Below are 12,872 nucleotides of genomic sequence, written 5' to 3' on the forward strand. Positions count from 1 at the left end.
CTCCCGTGTGGTGCTTGTCCACAATGGAGATCACCTGGCATGGCCGTGCCACCTTGAAAGTCTCCCGTTCTCTTCCTGCCAGCTTCTCCACGTCCCTGCAGATTCTGCTGGGGTAGGATCAGAGTGTCATACTGTATCTGCAGATAGAGCCAGGGAGGCCCCTGCAGTTTCTTCACTTTACCAGAAGAAAAGCTGGGGTCTGGGGCATGATGAGCTCTGGCGAGCTGGTGGCTTGGCAGGGGCCGGCACTGGGACTGCTGATTTTCCTCTCTGGGCTCTTGGTGTTCAGTCCTGGAAGGTGGGAAGGTCATTCCCTCTCCTGGTCTTGCAGTGAGGACAAATGTGTGCCCAGGTTTCAGAAGACCCTTGGGAGGAAAAAGCAGGGGGATACCCGTAAGTTCAAGGCCAGCTGGGTGACATAGTGAGACCTTGTTTTGAACAATGAAACAGAACCCTCAGAATGTGCCCCTTCCTTTCCTCCTCCTGGCGTCTCAGCTGTCTGGCCATGCTGTGTTGGTTTGTTTGGTACACAAGCTTGTCACCATGGAAAGGAAGCATATTCTTCAGTGATTTCTTACTGTGAGGGCTCTTGGATTTTTTTTCCCCTCCCTCTAAGTAGGGTCTATCCCTTAACATCTTTCCTGGCAGACAGTAAAAAGTGGAGTTAAGGACATCAGCAGGAAAGAGCAGGCACATTCCAAAGGCTTATCGGAAAAGTTAAAATAAGGGGCTATCTGTGACAGGTGTGGGCAAGGGGATATCTGTAACGAGACAAAGTACCCAGTATTAACAAGTGTGGCGAGCTGTCACTACCCACAGCACTGCCAGGATGAAGGAACTGAAAATGCCACTCAAGCCACATGGCAGACTGGGAAAGGGGCTGTGAAGAAATACCCCAGGAGCTGAAGGGAAATGATTCTTTTGACCAACCTTTCCTGCCATCTTCTACTGGGGTCTCCAGTTCTCCAGTTCTGATTGCCAGCAGCCAGCAGCTAGGTGCTTGTGGCTCTGAAGGACAGACTCCCAGGGCATGGAGTAGGCACACAGCAGAGAACGGAGGTGGGTTGGGAGGCAGACCAGTTGCCTCAGGTCCCAGTTAGCCATCAGGCCACATTCATCAAGGCAGATTCAAAAGTCGCGTCTGTGAAATCCTTTCCACAGTGGTTGGGAATGAAAGGACACACTCACGCTGTCAGCCTGGCACCTCCTTGAAATGACCATTTACTGTCCTTCGATGACACGGCCAGCCTTGAATCCCCTGGATGGAGTTATGGTCAAGTGGGAGGTTGGGGATGAGGCAGAAGGGGCCTCTGGCCTCCGTTCAGGCTGTGTGTGGGGTCGGCCAGATGCCAGGCTGGCGCCACCCACCCCACCCCCACCCCCAGGAGACTGGCCTTGCAGGTGGTGGCGGCCGCGTGCTGGCGGCAGACATCTGGCGAGTCAGGAAGCATAGTGTCAGGCTGCCCCTGCTGTTGGCAGGTGTTCCTGGCTTGGGGTCAGGTGATGCTGACTGTCAGTCCGCGGCTCTGGCTCCCTTGGGGCGTGATCTTCCCAACCCTGTGTTCTTGACAAAACAAACACATTTTCTAGCAGAGCAGAGCACGCAGCACTCAGCTGACACAGGCACTCCTCCGCTGTCCGTGGTGGACCCAGGTTTTAGGGTGGACTGCAAGTGGCCGGGTTCTCGAGCAGTAACGCTTAGGTTTGCCAAGAGAGCCACGTTGTTGAGACTTTATGAATCTCCTTGAAAGAATACCTGCTTCCATCCCAGTTCTGATCTATGTGCCTACTTACATTACTTAGTCTCTCTGAGCCCTGCGTTCCCTAGCTGTAGGAGTGACGTGACGTGCTCAGTGAGCTTGGCTTGCTCGTCTGTTTCTGCACTGGGTGGCGAAGGGCTTGGGGAGCAGAGGTGTGTCTTTGGAGTTGTTAGGAGTGTAGAGTGGTGGGATCCCGGGGGGCATGGGGCTTGTCCCGGCCATATTTCTCTCTGGTGTGCTGACAAGGCTCAAGGGTGCTCTGACAACATGCACCGTGCAGGTGGGCGGTAGAAGGGACGTAGACTCAGGTGCTGAAACTGTTCTCGTGTGCTCTGCCTCACAGCTGAACCTCAGCAGGCCCATCGAGGAGCAGGGCCCCCTGGATGTCATCATTCACAAGTTGACCGATGTCATCCTTGAGGCCGACCAGAACGACAGCCAGTCCTTGGAGCTGGTACACAGGTTCCAGGTGAGTCGGTGCGGTGGGACTTTGCGGTGGGGCCTGTGGAGCAGAGGGAAAGCCCAGGACGGCCATAAGCATCTTGGAGCTATGGCGTGTGCAGATGGGTTCTGTCACTGGTGGGTCATAGGCTTTGCTCCAAGCCAGGCCTTAGTCTTGGGGTGTAGCATGGGAACTGACCCAATAGCAGCCCTCACTTCCCTGCACCTGTATTGGTTCCGATGGGCCCCTGTATTCTCAGCACAGGTATACTTGGCCCTGACTGGTGGCTCCTCCTTGGCTCTAGGGTGGGATCCTGAAGCGAGGGGTCTCCTAAGGGCCTTTGTACCATGACATGCCTTGGTAGCGTACCCCCCAGCTGTGTGCCTTGCTGAGCCCAGCTTGATGTTTCTCACGACTCTGCAGCCTGTTCCCCACTCCCCACCCATTTCCCCAGCAACTCCGGGTCCTGACCCCCGGGTGATCCACCCTCTGCCCCAGGCCTTTCACATGGGGCTGCAGTTGCTGTCGCCATTGCTGTCTTGCCCTGTGTGTCCTCTTTTGTGGACAGACGTGATTCTTTCCTCTGGAAAGCCACGTGGGGGTCATGAAACAAAGTCACAGTATCAGCAAAAATGCAGCCCAAACAGTGGATGTCCCTGGGCCTCCCTGGGGCATGGAGTGATTGAACTAGCGCTTTTCATGCGTGATGATTGGAGGGTGGACATCCGTTTCTCTGCCAGGACAAAGGGGCTCTTGTCGCACAGCAGCCATCCTGCTGACAGCGTTCCTCTTTGCCACGTGTTCAGGGTTGGTGGCCTCAACCTCCTGAGCTCCACATGGGTTTCCCCCACTTCCTGGCAACTCTAACTGTGGACATCGCCCCCGCCCCCCCCAACTACCACTCAGAGCTGCTCCTGGCGCCCTGTGTCTGGGGCACAGATTGGCGGGGTAGGGTTGCCTCCATGTCACACCCTGCCAGTCACTTGTGAGGTAGCAGCCCTGAGTTTTTCCCAGTTGCAAGCTCTGTCTTCTTACAGACTGAGATTGCTGGAAAGGTGTTGTTACAGTCCCCTCCCACTGAAGGGAGCCCCAGAAAGCTAGGGACGCCTGCTGAGGTAGGCTCTGCCTAGGAGCGCATCAAGGCGAGAATGTGTGCCCTATACCTCGGTATACAGTCGGTTGGCCGTATACCTCTCCCCATGACCCGGCCTGGCTGAGCCGAGAAGGAACCAGCCTGTCCCCACTTCATACGACTATGTCCCTCGGGCAGGACTTCTGCCAGGCTTGTTTTGTAACCAGGAACCTGAGGCTCATAATCACATGCAGCATGTCTGCAGGGACCCGCAGAGCCAGAACTTCATGTTGTCTTTCTTGGAGGATTTACTGCCAGCTTGGTCCCTCGAGCAGCCCACGTGCCGCCTCTCAAGCCCCTGCCTCTGCCACCATTCCGTGGTGCCGTCCCCATGGGAGTCACCGAAGAAGCAATCATCCTCATGCCTGCTGGCCATGGCTGCCTCCTCTTCTGTCCTATGAGAGGCCCACAAGTGTCCGGCCCCTGGGTGACAGATGTGGTCTGGGGAGACGCTGACCCTGCTAAGTCACATGGTCCCTTAGGATAGGAGCTGCTGATCCCATGGAGGATGGTGTCCTGCCAGGGACCCTGCTAAGCTGTGTGTGGTTAGGCTGGATGGTGTGTAAGGAGAGTAAGGAGACGCTCACAGAGTGGTCACCCTGCCGGGCTCTGGCGTAAAGCCCTTTACTGACCTCAGCCCACTCGCTCGTGGAACAGTGAACTAGCCCCACTCCCTGCCTAGGTGAGGAGGGGGAGGAGCCTGCCCACATCTCTGTGGTCTGGTAGGATTTGAACCCTTGCCAGCTACACTGCTTGCCTGCCTGCCTTTGCAGTTGGATAAGAGGGAGGACTGGAGTCAGACCACCCGGGAGACCCACCCAGCTTCTAAATCCACTGGCCACGTGACCCCCGCGATGGCAGTTTCTCATCATGAAGATGAGGTTCCCTTCCCAGGGAGGGTGTGAGGAGTAAATGTGGGCAGTGTGCTGAGGCCCTACCGTCTTCTTACTGCGGCTGCTTCCAGCTTGACCTCTGCACTTCCATGGGGGCCATCTATAAAGGCCTGGCCCTTAAGTAGCCCCTGCCCTGAGGGGGCCAGACCCGTTGCTCATTGCCCAGATACGCAGGGCCCTCAGCCCAGGAAGATGGCTTCACAGGACAGCTGCTCTGGGTCTAGGAAACAGCATCACAGAATGTGCGTGCTTTGGGACATGCGATTTGCAGTTCAAGGCTACCAGCTGTGGGGGGAGTTTTCCTGGGAGGGTCTTGGCTGTGTCCCGGAGTCTGCCTGTCCAGGCCACACAACTAGCTGGCCCCTGCCCAGGGAAGTGACCTCATGATAACCTTCTACCTGGGTACTTCTGGGGTACATTTTCATTACAGTCTATTTCAGTGAAAGGCCAGGCCAGATCCCTGATAAGGCCAGGACATGCCCTCCAGGGAAGACAACAAACCTTTGGGGAAGGATCTCCAAAGGCCGGGGTAAAGGCCAGCACACAATGGGGAGACCCCATAAGCTCTGCTTTAGTTATCTCCCTCAGCCACAGATGAGAGAGCCAGACTACATGGACTTAGGAAGCTGACATTTGACCATAACTATGTCCTTTGTTTTCAATTCCTTGTTTCAACTCTTATCTTTGGACAAAAACAAGGGGGCATTGGCATGATTTGGGGCCTTGGAGAGATAGGGAGGTCACAGTGGTCATGCACATTGATTTTCGAGACAAGAAGCAGAGCCCATGCTGGGCATGGTGGCACACGTCTTATAATCCCAGCACTCGGGAGGCAGAGGTAGGAGGATCACCGTGAGTTCTAGGCCACCCTGAGACTACATAGTGAATTCCAGGTCAGCCTGAGCTAGAGTGAGACCCTACCTCGGGGAAAAAAAGAAGAAGAAGCACAGCCCAGGATCCAGTGTGCAGAGCAGTCCTTCCTCACCTTAGATGTCACTAGCAGTAAGGCAGGATGAAGGAGCTTTGCCTCAAGGGGAGCTGTACTGTCCTGTCTGGGATCAGGTGTCTGGCAAAGGGTCGAGGGGCTGGTTGCCACAGAAACCACTGCTTCCATTTCTCTCTCCCTCTCCCTCCCTCTCTCTTGCTCTCTCTCTGTCTCTCTTGGTTGTTATTGTTTGTTTGAATCAGCCTCACCAAGGCTGCATTTGGGGGGGTCCCTGTGGTGATTCAGTTGACTTTCTGCTCCAAGGGTCATGTGGAGCCAGCAGCCTGGCACCTCTGCCCCTGCCTACTTCCTGAGATTTGGTTATCAGTGTACAGACCTGGGCAAAGGTCCCTTGGGGATCTGCCCTCCTGGGCCAGGGGTGTGGCCCATCCACAAGGACCCTGGGGCCTCTTGGCCTCGTTGTCAATTCCTCAGGAGCTCCAGGAGCCTTCTTTGCTGCTTCTGGCTCCACCTGTTAGGTATGGCTGCTAGGGTTGGAGCTGGTGGCCCTTCTCTGTAGTTGCCCCTTTGGACTCAGAACCCCAGAATTGCCCCATAAGGATTGTAACCCACAAGGCATGTGACTCTTCTGGGCCACATGCATGAGCTTAGAGGGCGGAGGCTGTTGTCTCCGTCCCATCTTGATCAGCTGGAAAGACCTTGATTGTCCCCAGTATGCCCTGAGAGACATGGCTGCTGCCTTTGTCCCAGTCTTGTCTACCCTCCGCAGCACACTCAGGGCTGACTCTTGCCCTCCCTTTGCACATGTTTCTTCAGCTCAGACACATTTCCTGAGGAGCATCTTCCTCCCTGACAGCTGGCACGGCTCCTGGCCTGGGCCCCCCTCATCTTGAACCTGTCCTTGCCACCATTTGAATGTCTGCAACTTGTCATCAGTTGTATGTTCTGCCCTCCTGGATGGGGGGTAAGGAGACAAGGCTGCATCTATTCCTGGTACCTTGCCCCTGGTGCCTAGTACATCAGAAACATGCCTGTGCACATGTCAGCAGGAGCATGTTAGGGGACAGCCTTGGCTGGGCGGACCCGAGGGGTACGCGGTTGTGGTAGGAAGTGGACAGCGAGAGGAGGAAGGTTAGGAGGGCTGATGCAGGCAGCACAGGCTAGGCTGGTACTAAGAGCATTTTTTTAATTATTTTTTTAAAAAATTATTTATTTATTTATTTGAGAGCGACAGACACAGAGAGAAAGACAGGTGGGGGGGAGGGAGGGAGAGAGAGAGAGAGTGAGAGAGAGAGAGAGAGAGAATGGGCGCGCCAGGGCTTCTAGCCTCTGCAAACGAACTCCAGACGCGTGCGCCCCCTTGTGCACCTGGCTAACATGGGACCTGGGGAACCGAGCCTTGAACTGGGGTCCTTAGGCTTCACAGGCAAGCGCTTAACCGCTAAGCCATCTCTCCAGCCCACTAAGAGCATTTTCGTGCCAGGTTCTAGAGCCAGGATTGCCTCCTGTGGAGAGACCAGGGAGCAGGATGGTGGAGATGAGAGCAGTCGCATTGGCAGACAGAGGCTGTGTTCAGGAGGAGCACTGCCAGTGCGAGATGAACTCCGAGCAGGCAAGACGCCAGACAGTCCCCTGCAGCCCGAGGTTCCAGGCTGTGAAGGGAGCGTGTTCTCAGCCTCAGCTATACTGCGGTTGAGTGTCAGCTCAGCTGCTGGGACAGGAAAAAGCATCGTCCTCGGGCCTTCATTACGTGTAGAGGGACAGAGTGCTTTACTGGCCCCACGGATATAGGAAGGGAGTGACACCATGCGTTGGCTCTCCACCGTGCTAAGTGGGAGAAACAGTGCTTCGTCACAGCGCAGAAGCTCCATCCAGGGGACAGGAATCAGGCAGGTCTGGGCCCTGGCAGGAGGGTGTCTCCTACCTCTAAGAGGGGATTTCAGGCTGGGCTCTCCCGCTAGCGAGTCATGCAAGTGGTTCCTTGAGCCTCGTGACCTCAGGAGACTGCATGCAGCCCCTCGGAGTGTTGAGAGCCCGGGGTAACGCGACAGCCCCCGACAGGTTGACTGGCCACAGGCACAAGAAGGTGGTGAAGTTCGTGGTTCTGCCCTGCAGCGACATGGCCTCTTATGCCACACTGGCCCCTTCAGCGTCCTGGCCATGACCAGTTCCTGCATTAGCAAATAGGCTCTCCCTGTAGGCGACAGACTTGAGTGCTGCCACAGTCCCTTACCTTGCTAAAAAAAAAAAAATTGAAACATCCCGTAGGTTTGTTGTATTAGATTAATAATAATGCGCTGAGCTTAGAACAATGCCTGGCATAAGTAAGTACTGCCGGCACTTGCATGTGTGTGTGTCGGGGGGCAGCACATGTGGACCCTTGGCACTGGCCTGGCCCTTTGGAGCGCTCGGCCACCCTGCTGAGCACGTTGTTACTGCAGTGCAGTAGCAATGCTCTCCCAGCCTTATCTCTGGCCCCAGCCGACCTGAGAGTCCTCAGTTGTAAGTGGAGTCAGTGAGACAGTGATTAGGAAAGTGTCCCAAAGTGGGAGGCAAGCCCGTGAGAGGGCAGCGGAAATATGGCTGCACTTAGTTTAAGAGGCAGGGTCGGGAGGTGGGCCAGGGGGATTTGGCTCTTGTTCCTGGTTCTGCTCCTCCCCAGCCAACCTACTTGGGCCCCGATTACCCTGCTTGCTGCTCAGGACGCACGCTGGACGGCACTTAAGTGACTTTTGGAGTGGTCCCATCTAGTTCCAAAGGTGGCCACCGTGAGCATGGGCCATCACCTCCTAGGTCCTGGTGCAATTGGGCCTCCAGCAGGGTGTGCTGGCCCTGAGGCCGACCTGCCAGCCGCAGGAGAGGGTCTGTGCTGCACTGAAGGGGTGAGAGGAAGGAGCGAAGGACAAAGGTTTCATTGTTCTCAGCCCAATTAGGAAGCCTGCATCGAAACCCGTGGAAACATTATGTAACATTATAAACTTGTGTTGGTTTTGCATGTGGCTCTGGGGCTCAGAGTCAGAACCTGGTCGCTGCGTCGTCACCACCCATCCCCAGCTGAGGCTGCCTTTGGTTGGGCAGTGCCATCACTCTGCCCGTGGCTCTTCTCCCACCAATCTTCACGCTAACGAAGTAGTTACTGAGTTTTCAGTCAAGGAAGCTCACTCCAAGGAAGTTGTCACTTGCCCCTGGTCAGTTAGCAGCAGGGCCAGCATTGTAGCTCACGTTCTCTCTCTTTTTTTCCTTCTTCTGAGGTAGTCTCAGGGTGGCCTCGAACTCATGGCGATCCTCCTGCCTCTGCCTCCCGAGTGCTGGGATTAAAGGATACACCACCATGCCTGGATGTTGCCCATATTCTTTACGTATGTGGCCCAGAAGGGCTTTGACTACCAGCCAGTGGACACTCCTCTACCAGGTGGCTGGCTGGCTAGTCAGTGGCCCAGGGGTAGCCAAACATTGGCTGGTAGAAGGCAAGGACTCAAAGCGGGCTCTCATACTAATCCCTAAGGAGCAGATCCAATCCTGGGGTGACCATGAGGTCAGTGTCCATGTGACTGCTCCTGCGGGTCACAAGTCCAGTCCTCCCATGAGGGAGATGGCCACACAATTTGCCCATTGTGTGCAGAGGCTGAATCAGGTGGCAGGGCTGGACGTTGCTCTTTCTGCCACAGGAGGGGGCCGTTCAGTGCCTTTGGCCTGCCCTGTGGACAGGAGGTTCAGGCATCAGGTAGACCTGCCTCCCGTTACCACCCAAGAGAGGGGCTGGGCGTGATGGCAAAGGATGCTCGGAATCCTTGCCAAGAGTGAAGATGCCCCTCTGCTGATGTTGGTCCTCTGTGGGAGGACAGTGTGAGGCATGACATTTTCCAAGTCCCTCCCTGCGCACCCGTGTGGGTGGCTCTGCACCTCCTGGCACCCGGCCCCCATGTGTCTTTCCTTCTCTGCACTGATCTGTGGTGTCAGTCATTCGTCATGTTGTAATTGGGCTCTCAACTATGTGCCAGGCACTGTAAAGGACATTACAGATACAGCAGTGGGTAAGACAGGCCAGGAGGACGCAGCGCCTGCCCTTGCGCAGTGGGTTCCCTTGGTGCGTGTGTGAGCTGGGAACAGGGATGCTGCAAGCAAAACCCGAGTAAGTGGACGAGAACATAACACGGCCCAGTTAAGATAAGGACTGGGACAAAGCAAGGCCTGTGCAACAGGGAGGCCCTTGTCACTGGACATGCCGGCTGAACCTGGCCTCTTAAGCCAGGGGAATCCAGAAGCAAGTAGAAGTTCTGCCCGGGCCCTTGGGGGACGGGAGACATGCAGGGACCTGGGGTTGCAGTGGCTGGGGGAGGATGCCCGCAGTGCGCTGAGGGACAGGCGGGGCTCAGAACAGGCCTGGGCCGGGTCGCCTCTGAGAAGCCGTGGGCCCCTTGAGGACAAATGGCATTGCCTTTCTGATGACCCTTGAGTTGACCTCCAGGCGCCACAGTCTACTTCTTTTTCTTTTTTAAATATATTTTTTTAATTAATTTATTTATTTGAGAGCAACAGGCACAGAGAGAAAGACAGATAGAGGGAGAGAGAGAGAATGGGTGCGCCAGGGCTTCCAGCCTCTGCAAACAAACTCCAGACGTGTGCGTCCCCTTGTGCATCTGGCTAACGTGGGACCTGGGGAACCGAGCCTCGAACCGGGGTCCTTAGGCTTCACAGGCAAGTGCTTAACCGCTAAGCCATCTCTGCAGCCCACAGTCTACTTCTTAAGCTCACTAAGTGGGAAGAGGCCCTTGCCCGTGGCAAGGATTGGTGGTAGGGCAGTTCCCACCTCCAGCCTTTCCTTGGCTGCTGTTGAAGTAGAAACCCAAGCATTGCAGCAGCAGGCCAGCTGTCTGTAGAACTGTGTGCCAGGCTGGGAGTACCCCTGGCAACGAGAGCTCTTCCTGTTCTCACGTGGCCAGAGCGTGCTGGAGACGGGCAGGCTGCAGAGGCTCATACACAGGTGAGGAGCCTCGGGTGCCTGGCCCCCGCCCCTTGCTGTCCCGCAGCTCAGCCGCACTGCCAGAGACGGTGCCCGGTCCCAGGACTTGTCTTTCTCTTGGAGGTAGAAGCTGAGTTTCTTGGATCATGGCTTCCTCCTGCCAACCAGCCACGTGCTGTGTGGAGCGGGCGGGGAGCCCATGGTCACAGGGTGTCCCTGCTTGCTCCGGGAACTCGGGCAGAGACGGGCTGCAGGCGGGCCTTTGCTGCTGCGGGTTTCACTGTAAAAGTCTCAGAGGAGAGTGGGGAGGACTCTGTAGGCACTTTGGTTCATGGAGTAGGACTACTGGGGGGTGAGACTATACATACATTTATATTTTATTCATAGATTGATTGATAGATAGATAGATAGGCTGGAGAGATGGCTTAGCAGTTAAAGCACTTGCCCACAAAGCCCCCGCGAAAGCCAAACGTACAGTGACACAAGTGCACAAGGTCACACGTGCACAAGGGGTTGCACACATCTGGAGCTCAATTGCAGTGGCTGAAGCCCCTGGCTCACCTATTCTCTCTCTCCCTTTCAAAAAAACAAAAAACAAAAAAAAGGCCAGTCTGTTGGGCTTGTGTTTAAAAAAAAATATATATGTATATATATATATACATATATATATGTATGTATGTATGTATATGTACATGTACATACACACATACATGTATACATATATATGCGCACATATGCATACATGCACACTATATATATGTATATATATGTGTATGTATGTGTATTATACATATACATAGTGTGTGTATATATATATGTATGTATGTATACACACACACACACACACACACACACACACACACACACACACACATTCATTCATTCATTCTGTGTGACCTTGGACCAGGCCGCCTCTTTCCTGTCCTCATGTGGCTCAGCTGATCACGGTGACAGTGATGCAGGATGTACTTCAAGCCCTACCAGCCCCACAGCCTGTGGCCCTTAATAAGTGAAAGTCCCAGCCCGTCCCTCCGTCCTTCCTGCTCTATGGGTTGTGTGTAGTCTCTGCCTCGTCCAGATTCCCATCCGGTGCTGCGGCGCTAGGATAGAGCGACGACAGCTGGCGGTTAACTACGCAGGCTGGTGCCTCACCTGCCTTCCAGCGAGAGAAGATGGAGAAAGCTTGTGTCCAGTGCTGGCATCTGGGGACAGACAGGGAGGAGGTGTCTGCATTGGTGGCGCCCAGTCCCCAGCACTTGGGTTTTGGCCAGGGCATGGTTGTTCTGGGCTTTTCTGCAGGAGCAGCACTCTCCCCACAGAGCCCATGGCTCTCCACACTCACACTGCTCGCGGGTGGCTGGTGGGAGCATGAGCTGTGCTGCAGGCCGCCTGCGAGGTGGCTGAGGTGGATGGTCATGATTGGTATCTGCCTTCCCTGGTGTGCCAGTGCCCTGGGCATGCATGCAGAATCATATCTAGGAGCCCTGTTTTCTTTCTGGGTGCTCAAGCCACAGCCCCCATCGCCCAATCCGGAGTGGGCCTCCTCCTCCCATCAGGTGATGTAGGTCACATGAAGTTCTTTAAAGAGCCCAGAGCCTGCTGCTGTAACTTCCGGTGCTCCTTTGTGAACCCCTCACTGAATCCTGGAAGGGAGGCAGGTTGCTCTGCCCTTGTCGCACGTCCCCAGGTCTCGCCCACCCCTTGACCAATGTGGGATGCGAGTCTTATCAATGTGCACTGGCATGGTGATTCTTAACAGTCACACGTGGTGGCATCTCTGTGGCTCTCAGTCGTCCTGTGGCACATTGATGACACCAGTGCATGGAACACTTTCTGATGAGTTTTCCTCCTGCCCCTGCTGCCCAGCTGCTAGCTTTACCCCCTCTTGGGGCAGCCACTGGTTCTGGTGGCTGAGAGCTTCCAAAGGGGTGTGGATAGGCTGAGCACACAGGTCTTTCTTTACCCAGACCTGTCGTCGCATGCAGGGTACCTTGGAGTGAACGCGGTTAGTTGTTGTGAGCCGCTCAGTCATTTTACCAATGCACATCCGCCGGCCGTACCGCCCTTGGCTTGCTGGGGCTCCACTGTGGGGCTATCAGGACATCTCCAGCCACTGTTGAGAAACAAGCGCCGGTGACCACCCTTGCATGCTCGTCTTAGGAATCTACAGGATGGATACTGGGAATGGAAATAGCATGTCTGCGTTCTCCATCTTACCTCCATAGAAGCAGTCCCAGTTCTGCCCCCACCTGCCAGGGGTCGCTGCACTTCCTACTGCTTTCTTTCTAATCAGTGAGTCTTGGCCTGGAGATAACCTGGTGCCCAGAGTGCCAGGATCCCAGCCATCTCCTGTTGCCTACTGGTGTGTTGCCACATGCCCAAGGCCCTGGAAAGGACCCTGTGGGCTGGCATCGCGCAGCTTGCTTGGACCTTGAACCTGGACCCTCTTGCTCTTGGCTGTTGTGTCAGGGCCTGATCACCTCAGTCTGCACTCAGGCCCACGCGACAGGCAGGACTGAGGGGCAGGCAGGCGGGGGCTGGATTGTGCTGTCATCTTCTTTGTCCCCTCTCCCCCACCAAGTCGCAGAGATGGGGTTTGCTCAAGAAACCTTTGAGTTCTTCCTCTACATGCCGTCCAAGGACACAGCCCCAAGGTTAGCAGTGCATCTCACACCGCCAAGGCCTGTCTGCTCCAGTCTCACCCCATGGCCTTGTGCTGTTACTCAGCTTCAGAGC

At 55.4% G+C, this 12,872-nt stretch overlaps 1 protein-coding gene across 1 annotated transcript in view; it reads left to right on the plus strand.

The window, feature by feature from the left end:
• Positions 1–12,872, plus strand: part of Itpk1 (inositol-tetrakisphosphate 1-kinase) — a 144,187-nt gene that overhangs the window by 82,873 nt on the left and 48,442 nt on the right. Inside the window, exon 3 of the mRNA XM_004649325.2 lies at positions 2,104–2,229. Within this exon, the coding sequence (XP_004649382.1) occupies positions 2,104–2,229 (126 nt within the window). The remainder of the gene's footprint in view (positions 1–2,103; positions 2,230–12,872) is intronic.

Source organism: Jaculus jaculus, chromosome 7 (assembly GCF_020740685.1).
Source record: "Jaculus jaculus isolate mJacJac1 chromosome 7, mJacJac1.mat.Y.cur, whole genome shotgun sequence".
NCBI classification, from domain to species: domain Eukaryota; kingdom Metazoa; phylum Chordata; class Mammalia; order Rodentia; family Dipodidae; genus Jaculus; species Jaculus jaculus.